This window comes from Prunus mume, linkage group LG6 (assembly GCF_029339155.1).
Source record: "Prunus mume cultivar Tortuosa linkage group LG6, ASM2933915v1, whole genome shotgun sequence".
Classification (NCBI taxonomy): domain Eukaryota; kingdom Viridiplantae; phylum Streptophyta; class Magnoliopsida; order Rosales; family Rosaceae; genus Prunus; species Prunus mume.
Window position 1 is genome coordinate 19,746,447 of NC_142703.1, and position 14,008 is coordinate 19,760,454.

The 14,008-nt window shown below is 35.8% G+C and overlaps 1 protein-coding gene across 3 annotated transcripts; it reads right to left on the reverse strand.

Annotated features, from left to right (window-relative positions):
• Positions 1 to 402: 402 nt before the first annotated feature.
• FAAH (fatty acid amide hydrolase) lies at positions 403 to 10,028 on the reverse strand. Of its 3 annotated transcripts, XM_089053770.1 has the most exons (20): positions 9,593 to 10,026; positions 9,384 to 9,493; positions 9,186 to 9,246; positions 8,860 to 9,050; positions 8,635 to 8,764; positions 8,461 to 8,538; positions 8,235 to 8,382; positions 7,048 to 7,160; positions 6,881 to 6,956; positions 6,060 to 6,131; positions 4,934 to 4,985; positions 4,342 to 4,422; positions 4,179 to 4,262; positions 3,943 to 4,046; positions 3,142 to 3,234; positions 2,778 to 2,846; positions 2,019 to 2,083; positions 1,548 to 1,609; positions 698 to 793; positions 403 to 558 (listed from the first exon to the last, which is right to left on the reverse strand). In XM_089053770.1, exons 1-20 carry the CDS (start codon positions 9,669 to 9,671, stop codon positions 496 to 498), a joined length of 1,827 nt encoding a protein of 608 aa, XP_088909896.1. In that variant the 5' UTR covers positions 9,672 to 10,026; the 3' UTR covers positions 403 to 495. The 3 variants fall into 3 exon arrangements, with proteins under 3 accessions (XP_088909896.1, XP_088909897.1, XP_088909898.1); XM_089053771.1 differs by lacking the exon at positions 4,342 to 4,422 and having other exon boundaries at positions 9,593 to 10,028; XM_089053772.1 differs by lacking the exons at positions 4,179 to 4,262; positions 4,342 to 4,422 and having other exon boundaries at positions 9,593 to 10,027.
• Between the last annotated feature and the right edge of the window lie 3,980 nt (positions 10,029 to 14,008).

The window sequence follows — 14,008 nt, forward strand, 5'->3', positions numbered from 1 at the left end:
TACCTAATCGAGGCCTTGAAGACAACCTAAGCAATTGGGTGGAAGATTTAAGCTCGTCTCCCAAGATTGGAACCTTTTTCTGGACCCTCTCACATGGCAAGATCTTGACAAATGAACACTCAGTTCTCATGGGACTACGTGGAGGTAATTCTTCCTTTTTTTTTCGGTTAACACACCTTTTATTAAGGAACTGCTATTTTTCGTGGTTCGGTAATTGCTGTTGATCTGAAAGCTACCAGTTATGAGCCTCTTCATTCTTTATTCAGCCTTATTGCTAGCTTCAAACTTCTCCTAGCCAAGGGGGTGTGCCCCCTTTATCATAATTTCAGGGAAGGCAACTCCCTCCTTTCTACCAAAATAAATATTTAAAAATAAAAATAAATAAAAAAGTCCGGCAAGGCATTATATTGAAAGAAACTGCTAGGGGGCAATTATTATAGGATATCATAATTTAGTCTTCCAAACATGAAACTGTTTGAGAGTGAAAGCATCTATTTAGTTAGATTTTAGGACATCAAAGAATGATGCAGGCCTCTTCTTGGACTTCGCACAGAGTTCCTGAAAAACATGAGAAGAAGCTTCAGATTAAAATTGTTCTTTTCTTCTACAGACGGTTTGCAGAATGCCTAAACATTTGAAGGTCTATTGCAGAATTTTCTTTCCTTCATTCCCTCAAAGACTTCAGAAAATTTGATACCTCTATTGCCAAAGCCAAACGCAGAATTGATGCTTCACCCCATGGGCGGCCAATCAGTTGCAAACCTATTGGAAATCCTTGTTTATCATAGCCAACCTGCAGATATCACACAAGTACAGAAAAGTAGAAAATCAGCCCAAAAGAAAAAACAGTAGACGAAAGAGGAAGGTCATTGTAACATTTGAAATTCTTGTTTCGTCAAGGCTTGAGTATAACAACAAGACACAATGAATGACTAGGTCAAATTACCACAAGGGACCGAAGATACCTTTCTCTTATGGATAAACTCAAAAACCAAGAAGGTCCCAACTAATGAGATCAGTTAAAAGAATCCTATCCTAGTGTGTATGCTCCTAGTGTATGTATGCTGCCTGTGAAATCTTGGTAATTTCAAATGAACACTGGCTAACATGAAATGGCTTTTCGATATGGAATGACAATTGAATATAGGTGTGCAAGAGTAGGAGTAATCAAAGGCCAAATGGTTATGAAAGGTTAACTTCCTGGGATAGGATTTCATATAATACTATAACAATTAGTGATAATTACCCACAATTTCAACTAGAGAAGTAGGGCTTCTAGAGAGTCTGATTAGAAGGCCGTAAAAGTTGAAAATTTAGGCACTGATGTCTACTCAATCAATAGGGGATTTCAAGAAAGATCTCTCTCTCTCTCTCTCTCTCTCTCTCTCTCTCTCTCTCTCTCCCCCATATGACAGAACAACAGGATAAAGCGGAAGGAAGGTGGAAGCCCATTTGCTCAACTTGTGTACACCAAGAGTTACACCAAAGTAACCATAACTAAATTAAGGCGCTTGAGATATAAACACACGAAAAAATAAATTACTCACAGGTATAGAAATGGCAGGAAGTCCGAGAAGATTTCCCGCAATGACAAACCGCATGAGATAACCTGAAACAAAGGAAGCTGTGCATCAATGCAAGTTTGAAAAATTGCAAAAAGTGTATCACATCTCTTTTTTTCCTTTCCCTAGTGTCATTCTTACCTAGAAAACGAACCAAAAGAAAATAGTAATCATAGGCGACAAGACTTCAATTTTTATTTTTATTTTTGGTTAATTGATGACAAGACTTTTTTTGAGTGTAGAAGACAAAAGGTCAACAAGACCACATCAAATAGCAGGGATACAAAATCGTGGAGGCAGATAGAGGCCATGACAACCAATCAGTGTGGCTGAAAACCAATTTAAATTCATTCATTTTGATACTCATCAGGCAATTGCCATACAACTCTTCATGTAGAGAAATTAAAGAATTAAAATTATCTCTCAAGCTGCAACTCAGATTGTAGAAAAGCAGACCTGTAACCCGCATGTCTGTCTCCCCATCTTTAAGAGCACTCAATGGAATTATGGGTGCTGTCATGCTGTTAACAACAAAAGAAAAGAATATCATTTCAGTTGTAATAAAGGAAACATGCATGACATAAGCTCAAACTTTTCATGGAAAAAGTACTACCTGTACTCAGGGAAAAACAATGCTAAGCTAACTATAGAGGCAGAAAATGAGTAAAAACACTGACTAGTGATGACATCTATCTTAAAATATCTGTAGAAGTTTAAGACCTGTTCGGTAGAGTTTTCAAAAGAATACCTTTCACAGTAAAATAGGAAAATGCATTATTGTTTTCAATAATTTTTTTCTTCCGACTGAAAAGTACAGAAAACATCATTTTGACAATTCCTCTGATATGTTTTTGCACTGTATTCTGTCTCCACAATGCATATCAGTAATGAATAATAGGTCTTTCTCATCAACGTGCCTTTATAGTTTATACAAACAAGAGAATCATTTAGGTATTTAGAATGCTACACCATCAATTTTTAGCTTTCTATATAAGAATATAAGGGCAAGACAGGATCAGATATGCTGATCCAGACCTGTAATATCTGAAAGTGTCAAAATAACTCGATATAAATCAATTACCTATTTGGACCAAATTTTAATTTAAATATAGTAATTCATCTGAATTTGGTCCATTAAATGAATTGGTTGTAGATCAGGGAAAAATCCTTTCACAGGTGCATGCATTAGTGCTGTAATCAGTAACCATTACATACCCAGTTGTGGGGGTAACTATGACATCAACCTTCTTGAAAATCTCCATATGATAGTACATAATCCTTCTCCTGAAATAAATTAGATGAAAATTAGAGTGTAGATAAGGAAAATTATAAGATCACAGATTCACCAGGGTAATATATTTTTAATATTTCACTTTCCCACTAAACATTTTTATCAAACATCAATGTGCTGCTAACCCTACCTTGGTATTGCACATGTGTACATAAATATATGTATATTTACATTTATGAAATAACTAAACATCACAAATAAATAAATAAATAAAACAGACTCCCTTGTGCATCTACATGTACTGAAGACAAGCCATATAATTGTTTTCAGGTAATCATTTTGCCTCACCGAAGACACTGGGCAGCAACATAGTCTGATGCAGAAAATGATCGGAATAGGGCCATACTTGTACGTGTATCATATGACAATCTCGCACCATTTCTACAGATAAAAAATGTAAGGAAAAAAGAAAAACAAATACAAGAAAGAGCAGACAGAAATAAATACTGATAGAAAAGGACCATTCCATTTCCAGTACCCATTTCGTATGTGAATCTCACACCATTTCTTGAACTTTTATACTTTCTATATCTAATGTATATTTTTTATATCATCAATTTTTCTCTCTTAAAAATGTAATTTTGCCTCCTTTTATATGTATATTTATACTACTTTTTCACATGATTTTTCTATCAATTTCAAAGGCTGAACAAATTTTCACTCGAATTAGAATTGAATTGCTTCTTATGTGACATATTTAATTTTAAATGATTTCATTTGATGCATGTTTTCCAAAAATAAAGATTATTCACTTATTCAAGTTTATTCGAAACGAAATTTTTGAAGTAGATTCTTGATCAACTTAAAACTTCTACTGTTGATATGTGGTTAGTAGTGACGTTTTAATAATGAAAGAAATTAAAGATCTTACAGAAATTTTGATTGTATTAAGACTAAAGTTATTATGTGATACTTTAAAATTTGAAACACATAATTGACATTTATACTTATAATGACCAGAAAATGTCTCCATCAATATTAAAGCTTTTGTGTATATAATGAGTTAATTTCCTTTTATTTTTTATATTATCTAAGTTTGCCTCCCCTGAAGTAAATTCTTGGCCCTGCCACTTCCAAAAAGAAACATACCCATCCTCACAATACGGATTTAGCGAACTGAGACACTCAGATCCAATTGAAACAACATGAGCAGTACGCATTTCATGGAGCTCGGGTACAACAATTTCTACCATCTATCATAAATGGAAATGCAGTCTGAGCTCAATCACAATAAAAGATGATCACATAGAAATTATTTCCAAAATTAGGAAGCAAGAATGAATTGCAAGAGAAATATCAAGTAAATGACAATGATGATGACTTACTTCACAACCATGAGTTTTTGAAAGAAGATTAAGAGTATCCTCACACTTATCGGAGATATCAGTTGAATATACATCATTAAACCACTGCAGAAGAGTGTTTGTGTATTCATAAGATGTCATGTAATATCTAAAGCAATTGAATCGACCATAGAAAGGGTAATACCGCTGTATACTTCCCCAGTCGCAAGGATCCCAGACTATTCAAACTATCATTAAATGACAAATTTGGCACAGAAGGTGGGGACTACAAAAAAAAAAAAATTAAAAAAAAAAAAATAGTGAATGGAAACTGGTGTCAGATATGGAAAGAAAAGTGAAGCCTAACCAACTCTTGAACAAGAATGAAAGTTTGTAAAGATTGCAAGTACTGAAAGACATTAAGAGAATTCACACGTGCAAATAAATACGTAAAACGGCTAATAAAAATTGAATCAAACAAGCCAAAACCTGTCTTACCAAATACCATAGTTCAACCATTGAACAAATTATCTCAGCAGTGAATTTCCATTCATGACTAGATTTAAATATGGATTGATTATTGACAATACACTTTTAAATCCTCTATCAAACCTGAATTTTTAAACGCAGCAAGCTTTCTTTCAACCAGTAAATAGACTTTCATTTATTGGTCAAGAATGAGGTCTCTATTCAAGTGACTTAAGAAGCAAAATTGTACAAAAATAGAAGGGAAATTATGCAGCTATTTTGGTGCATTGTTTACGCAAATAATAAATAATTAGGCTTACAAAAGTTACCGGATTCAAACTAATTCTATCTGCAAGAGAGGTGCCCAAAATTGCCGAGTACCTGATAAGTTATTGTTTTAGTCAGAAAAATTAGTAACATACAAAGGTGGCTACTGCCTTTGGCTAATGCACCAAAGATGAGAATAACAATAATTGGGTCTTTAAGTAATGCATGCCATGTGTTGATTTCCAACACCCCAAAAACAATACAAGTGACGTCCTTCCACAGCTTGAAATAAAGAAATGAGGGCATGAAGGAGTCAAAACTGAAAACTATGAAAATCCATAACAGGAACTTGAAGTTTACTAACAAATAACAAGTACATAAATTATTGCCAGTCCGATCACTAGAAATTGGATAAATTTATTGGTTAATTTCATGAAGGATCACAAGACCTCATGTTTACAGATTTGGACCCCTACACAGACCAGCATTCATCATTCTTGGCGCACAGAACATGGTAAAGACTTTGAATCTCCACCAACAACATGTTTACTGTGGATTCTCAGATCAGTTCGAGGAAATGAACAAGTAATTTTTACATGAAGATCATTCGACTGCTGGTAGGACAGCCAGGTACAGCACAAGCACGAGATGGACTGTGCTCGGAATGAAGAGCTGCGGCTATTATTTTTTCTGGAAATAAAATAGTGGTAGGCTTTGTTTTTGTAACAAACAGCTGTTGGCTATCCTTATATGACTCTTTATTTAAAGACCGCAACAGAAATTACTTGCTTAATTTGAAGACGAAACATTTTACTCAGTTTTTCAGTGGAACTCCAACCTTATATACGCAAATCAGCTCATCATCACATGTTATGCAATCTAACATTGCTATCCAATTCACATTTCTATAGATCACAGATGAAATCTAAACCGTTAAATATAACCAGGACATCTGAATAGTACTTTGGCAATTTCAGTCCAGCTTACAAACATAAACTTCTAGGAGTCCATTTTCAATTTGAAATTTGTGAACCTTGAATAATAATTCAGCAAACTTTTGGTCTACTGCAATTATGAATGAAAAGAAATACATGCAAATATGGGAAGTTTATCACACATCATGAGAAGGCTGGAATCAAACACCAGCCAGAGTAATGGAGAACCTGTTCACAAGGATGAGTTGCTTACACTAGCATGACATCCTCCACTGTAGATGCAATTGGTCCAATAATTTCCACAGTCCCTGCATCACATAATGACCTGTGCCGAAAAAGAAGTGGACAATCAATAAATCAATATTTGGTACGACATAGATGTCACAATATCCCATAATCACATCAAGTGTGATGCCTTGTTTCTTGTCTATTGAATTGGAATTATCGAAATTTTAATGAGTTAACATATTAATTTCATAGGATAAAACTTATAAGCTTCACTATAAAAGTTAGAGAGGGAGAGAGAGAGAGAGAGAGAGAGAGAGAGAGAGAGAGAGAGAGAGAGAGAGATTAAGCATATATCAAAACATGAAACAAACTTGCCCATGGTTCAATTTGGTGTCACATGAGGAAGATCTACACTGAAACCTATTTTTCCTAATCAGATTGTTAATGGGAAACAGAGAAAAACAAATCTTTATACAGTCCGACTTATAAAGACATTGTGATAGAGTTCCCTTGGGAATAATGTGGTAAGTCCTAGAACGGAAAACAGCCCTTTTCAAAATGCCAATGGTACCAAATATATGTATGAGGCCCCGGTTGCTAGTCCGAGAACAAGTGGTGGCATTAAGCTCTATCTTTTTGCATTGGCAATTGATGAGCTTAGCATAGTAGATCCATTCAAAATGGTATTACTTGGTGTATGCGTTTTGGCTCAAGATGCTGTCTTAAAAGATAAACTAGAGTAGGAATTCATTCAACATTAAACTTGTGGAGGGCCATAATAGGGGAAACTGCAGCATAAAGTGCAGAAATAATGTTCAACCTCAATCTAAAAGTGAAAGAACTCACCCTCCTATATCTGTTCGTCCATATGTTGTCTTCAAGCCCACTACACCACACAGCGAAGAAGGAATACGGATTGAACCTGCCTTTTTACATTGAGTTAAGCATACAGAATTTGTAGAAAGTGAAATAAGAAACAATATTAAGCCTTTCAAGGAATCCTTTTGCACAACCTCCACCGTCAGTTCCAAGGGCTGCAGAGCATAGCCCAGAAGCTACAATTGCTGCAGGGCCTGAAGAAGATCCACCTGTATACCTTTCTGGTGCATGGGGATTTCTCGCAGTTCTAAGGAAGCAAAATTGAGGAAAATAAATCAGTACTATAAAACTCAAGTAAGAAAATCAAGCTAATTGTGAAACCAGGAAAAAAGAAAAAAAAAACAAAGCTATTCGTATTTATCTCTTTTGCAGAAGCAAATAGTGCCTAAAGTTTTCCTTAGAAAAAACCGGTAATAGTTGGCCCATATCGTAAAAACTTAAGCTTTTTGGGAATAGTGGTAAACCAACAAACTTTATCAGTTCACAGTTCAAAGTTCAAAGATAAGCACACGGGACAAATACATCATATTCAAAATCGAAAGATGTCCATACTGGAAAAGAATTAGGGAATTAAGTGTAAACAAGAGATTAAAAAAATAGTGATATTACAGATTGACCGTTCAGGTATACAATAGAAAGACCTATAGTCTGTCAGAAATCTACATTTATCCAGAAAGAAGAAAATAACTCCAAAATCGTTTAATACACTTATCATTACTTTAAACCAGCCAGGTTCGAGATGAATTGCATTACAAACCCTGTATCTTGGGAAGCCATTTGAAGTAACATATACTGATGTTAAAAGCCTGAGTTGCTAAGTCACTGTACAACATGTGCATCATTGTACGAAGGTTTACACAAACAAGTAGGTATAAATACATACATAAATATTGAGCAGAAGAAATTTTATATTAAGGTCAACTAAGATCAATGTGTTAACCACAGGTGCTAAATGGAATTGTAAACCCAACAAGGATAACCACATCTTCTTGATATATAGAGTTATAAATTCAGTACCTTGAGGCTTTTGATAAGTTTGATTGACCAAATAATATATTGAAGTTCACTGAAGTGCAGCACAAAGATGTACATTTCTTCTTAATTTCAATGAAGCTACAACTAAACACTAATCTATTTAAGGTCCTGCTGCATCTAACACAACAATGCATGTGCTTTCCATGCATGCATCAGCATACATAGCCAGTGTCCACCATCAAGGTACAGGTATACAGACAAGTTTGGCATATTAGACACATTGTGTCCATGCTTACTGCTCCACGTTCAAATCCATAACATGGTTGCTATAAAAAAAATTGTTTACCCATAGTTTGAATTGTTTCCGGTTGTACCCATGCCAAGCTCATGCATATTTGCCTTCCCAATGAAAATCACACCACAACTACGCAATCTCGAAACACTTACTGCATCCTTCTTGACAGTGCGCACCTCATGCATCCATGTTGTTCCACCTGCCATCATAGAATGGGAACCTAAGTATGCTAATCTCTTTAACTTATCTGCTAAAGATAATGGTGATAATTATTTACCCTTAGATGGATGGGGAAAGCAGTCTATATCATCCTTGATTGCCACAAAAATCCCATCTAAGATAGATAATGGATTCCCTACACAACCAAAACAAACGAACATCACAGTTGACCACTTGAATAGTCTACCATAGTCAACACAATCAGTAAATGCCATTATTCTTCTTTTAATACCTTCCTCAAACCTCTTTGTTGAAGCTGCAGCTTGGCTCCTGACTTCTTCAGGGTTGAAAGAAATCAACAAAGGTTGTGGGGGTTTCTTATTGCTGAATTCCTCGACAACTGAAATTATATGCTCCGCTACCTGTGAATTTCATAGCTCAACAAAAAAATAAGAAAATAAATTCATATAAAGTAATTCAGTTAAAAATGCAGAGTCACAGGAAATGATGAACTTACCACAGATGGGGTTGCAATCTTGGAACGGTAAGCATAAGCATAATCGCGTATCTTCCAGTACCGGAAAGATGGAGTTGAATCCCCATTCCAGCAGCTAGCAGGATCATACTGTGGAAGGCATTTCAAGGCCACTTCAACTCTGTCTTCTGGTTTTCCATCTTCATCAAGGGAAACAACACCAGGTTCTGGTTCTAATTTTCACATAACATTCACTGGGTCAGTAATCCTCACAACCATTTTCAATATAAAAGAAGAGTAGAAAAGAACAAACATTTCATACCCAAAAATAAATAAAAAAGACAATTGAAAGAATAAAAATGGAGAACCTTGGGGAGGATATTCAGGTTTGAACATGGGTGTCTCTGGTATCACAGTATTCCGCAACAACTGTAAATTGTAATAACAGATAATTCCCTTTCAATCACTTCTAATTACAATCTAAATTCTCACACATAGTGATACATTTCAATAAGGAATTGAATTATTTAAAATAAAGAAACACAAATTTTAAAAAGCTTGCAGACCTGAGTCATCTTGTTCTGCTTCTTCAATAATGAGATTATCAAAGAACCTATGATCGGTGCTTCAACAATCCACACAAACAGCTTAAAAGCTAAGCCAGTCAAATGGGGAGCTACAAATCCAAAAACCCAATTCATCAAAGTCAATGACAATTACTTTCCATATTCGTACGAGTGTTATATTTGTGTTTGTGAACTTGTAACTGCCTGACCTTTGATTTCTTCTTGCTCGTATTGGACGGCGGATAAGTCGATGTTCTGAGCAGCCACCATCACACGCTTCTTCGCCATTTTCACCAGCAACAAAATTCAGCAGAAAATCGACCAAATTTGGGAACAGGATGTCAGTATCAGTGTGTTTATAGTCTCGCAGAGATGGTGGGAGGTGGGTGAAAGAGAGAGCCACTTGTCGCTTTCAATTACGCTGGCGTCCTTGATGAGCTATGACCACTTCAATTTGGGATGCCTTCGAGCCTTGGCGGTGATCTCAATGATGACGATGTTTTCTCTCTTTTTTAACGCTGCGTTAAATTGTACGTAAAAGCTGACAAGAAACTTAAAGACGGTGGCTCCATGAATTCAGTAACAGATATGAGTGAACAAAATATGAAGAAGAAATATTATGAAATTATGTACCGACTTATGAACATTCCAAAGCTTTGAGTCTCGTTTATTTCGGTCTGTTTGGAAGTGAATCTGCCAATAAGCACTCTTGCTATAAGCGGTTTTTTAAGAAGAAATTTTCAAAGCGAGCAACTTTTTTTTAAAAGTGACAGCAATATTATAATGGCCCTTACTACGGTCCCACGGTCGAACTGATCTGTGATTCTTTGATCGGCCTTATCCACGATTATTCAGTCAACCCGATTCATGATTCATAAGTCAACCCAATCCACGACCCTCAAGTCCACACAACCCTCCGGTCAACAAGACCTAAAGATATAGGACGAAGACTGCTCAGTTCGGCAAGCGTATGGATTACAATCATTACATTTCACGTCCCCAGCTAAGAGGCCATTGACTTGGAGGACTACTATTGATACCATGGTTTGGGCCTCACTAAGCTCACATGATGAAGCCCCCAAGGAAGTCCACAATGGATGGCTCAAGCCGTGCCTATTTAAGGGAACACTCCTTTCATTTGTAACCAACCTAAGTTGTATTTCACTCTCATTTTACTCTCAAAGGCTCTTAAGCCTATGTACAATGTAACAACATTTGACTATAGTGAAAACAACCATACAACTCAACATAGATGGAGCCCATTAGGGTGAATCACAATATATCATCGTGTTTTTGGTGTGCGTGTGTGTGTGTTTCGCGGTCCTTATCTCATTGTCAAACACGATTTTGATTTATTTTCCTAAGTGGACGAACCTCTCTATGCACTCAGCCACGGTCAAATCAAAATGCTCTTGATTTATTTTCCGCTAAGTTTTTCCCAGCATATTCCCAACTTAGGTTGGCTCCTTCTTCTAGTTGCCACAACCCTCAGACAATCTAACTTCCTCTGAAGATGTCTAATCCAAACCTCAGACTTATTTTCCCCAGAGAGATCTCATAAAATCTCCTCAGTTTCATCTTCAGATAACAAAGTGTCTCTCAAACTCATGGGAAGAACATGATGGTAGAGTCACTACTAGAAATATAGCCACTACCCACTGATATTTTAGGTACAAATCCACCGGTTGGCATGTTCATTTCAGCAAATAACGCCAATAATGAAGTACTAATTTGTAGCTGAGAAACCAATTCTAGTGGCCACTAATTAAATTATTTACCAGTTGAAAATTATTTAAGTGGGTCAGAAGTATTATAAAAATATATATATTTTTCTTGGAAGAAAATAAAAATTGTTGATCGATCATGTTGCTCTAATTCATAATTATTATTATGAATACTGCCAGTCTGCCAATGTTGGACCTTGTTTGATCTCACGTGGTCAGCAATATTTTACTTTCAAATGCACATGAAAGAAAGAGAGAATGAATCAAATTAAATACGTTACTCTTTTGAATATTTCTTTGACCAGTCAGGAGGTGCCTTTGTTCAGGTGAGAGAGGATTAACTTCAATTTTTGTTTCCCACAAAAAATAAAAAAAAAACCTTCAATTTCTTTGTCGTTGGCTTTACTTCTGTGTTTTGTGAGTACGATATGCTTTAATATTCTTTTTATTTTCGTTATGGTATATTTGTTTTTTTTTTTTTTCGTTGTTGCCAAAGTTAGGAAGGAGGAAGGAGGGTTTTTTCACACACACTACACTAGTGCTGCTAACGGTAATTTGTTATTCTAATTTCCTTTTTTTTTTTAATACAAGCAATATTGGGGGAGGGAGAATCGAATTTAAGACCTCAGGTGTAGGGTAAATTCTTCAACTACTTGAGCTATAAGCCCCTTGTATTTTAATTTCCCTTTTTACATCTCTCTTAACCCAATAACCCAAAAGCAAACCAAACAATAGTTGGGGTGGATACAATTCGATTCAGCTCATCTTCATCCATCAACTGCCGATCGAACTACCTCCAACCATCGGTTTGATCGGCTCAGTTATGGAGAAAAACAATCGCAACATCTGAACCAAACCAAGTTGCCCTCGGTTTTGTCATTAAAGTCGCGACATTGGCGAGGTTTCACTAGATCTTAATTCGTGGGAAGTAAGATGACCGGATTCAGTGATCCATGGTACAGGAAAGCGAAACGTCCGCATCCCGACCGTTGGCGTAGGTTTAGAACATAGAAGGAAGAGTGAATGAGAAGTAAGGCAAATGGAATTTTTGATCTTGGCAAAAAAATTAGTTGAGGCAGGAAAACTAAAAGTATATCCATTAGTTTATTTGCTCATAACATTAGTATTAGTACTTCCAATTGCTACAACTCCTGTAGAAAGGGCATTCTCTGGTATGAACTTTAATAAGAGTCGGTGGCGCAATTGAATGAGACATCAATGGATGAATGATAGCTTAGTTGTATATATTGAGAAAGACATTTTCAATGGCATTGATAATGACTTTATAGTCCAACTTTTTCAAAACATGAAAACTCGTAGAGGACAAATGTAAATGTATTTACTGTTTTTATTTATTTATAGAAATTATGGGATTGCATTCATAATTCAGCCAAAAAAGCCAATAACCACAAAGGACCATTACAATAACGGAGCGATCTAACATCAAAATTAAAACAATCTGGAGAGCTCCTCCACTAACAATCACGTAGGATTGAAGAAATTCTTGTATAGGCATCCCAACTAAGAGTGCAAACTCAGAACAACCAAAAATAGATCAATCTTGAAAAAACCAAGATATAACAATACAAATAAAACTCTCACAAAAGAGAGGTGAAAAACTCTCACAAAAGGAAAGGTGAAAACTACAGAGAAAATACAAAGAGTCTCTGTGACTTATTCCAAGCATGAAAAAATCACAAAAAGGATGATGGTAGAGATCTAAAACCAAAACAAATGTGGAGATCCGACATCGAGACACACCCACCTGTGATGAGTGGAGGAAAATCATTATAAAACGAAGACAACCTTCTGTCTCTGAAAATTGGGGAAAATAGGAGAAGGGAGGAAGGGAGAAGGAGAAAGGGGAAGAAGAACAGTGGCTCCCCCCGCCCCCCTCCTCCCTTCTTTTAAAGTGAAAAAGACTAGGGTTTTCGTCTTCCCATGTTATTTGTTTATACCATAATCAACCGAGCATGTCCAGCCTCAAAGCGACTTGCACAAAGTCCCACATCGAAATCTACACAAACCTCCCACTTTCACCTCCCTATAAATAGGGAATAGTATCCATGTGAAAGGGGGACTTCTCTCCACCTAGAAGAGGATCCGGGTCTCAGAGCTAGACTCTAGGGCCGAGGACTCTCTTCTAGATCCCTGGCCTGGGCATCTCACTTGTCATCTTTATATTCGGGTCCAACCCCATGTACAAATGTAATCATACACCATTATAATGAGAACATACTTCTTCGTGGACGTAACCCATTCATAAAGGGTGAACCACGTATATCTTGTCTTTTTTACATTTATTGTTTGCCCAAGTCTTCACATACATATGCTGAAGGTCCTCACCTTCACCCATCATTCACCATTATACTTCTATATAAGTTGACCTCCCAAAAGGAGCATCAACATTATTAATTATTTAAGGCTGGAATTTTTGCAGTTATACGTTGTATTTTATCTTTTTTACATAGAAAAAAAATTCTGAGTTCGTCGTTGAAGGGGATGGGGAGTTAAATTTGAATAGCATGATACTTCTATAAGTGTTGGAAAACACTTTCCACACATTGAATTTGAAACAAAAAGATAATATTATTTATGGAAAAAGTTTATGACCTTATGATTATGGATAAGAATTGTATTTTTCTAAGACTAAAAATCACATATATATATATATAATGAAATCGTTTCATTTTTCTATCTTAAAAGCTGTATTATAATTTGATGTATTTAGTTATATACATATTCTTAGTAATAGTGATATGGATAAGAGTAATGCTATATTTACCACATTTTTATCCCACATTTCTATACCACATGATGTGGCATGTCCATATCATATGTCACATCAATTAAATGAATGAAGTGTAGTTTAATAAATAAAATTAGAAAAACAGAAACTAT

Excerpts from the sequence above, each read along its gene's own strand:
- FAAH (XM_089053770.1), bottom strand. The coding sequence starts at position 9,671 with ATGGCGAAGAAGCGTGTGATGGTGGCTGCTCAGAACATCGACTTATCC. Across the intron at positions 8,765-8,859 it reads AGATTGCAACCCCATCTGTG|GTAGCGGAGCATATAATTTC; the intron begins GTAAGTTCATCA and ends TGAAATTCACAG. Across the intron at positions 4,986-6,059 it reads GTGGAGGATGTCATGCTAGT|GTACTCGGCAATTTTGGGCA; the intron begins GTAAGCAACTCA and ends ATAACTTATCAG.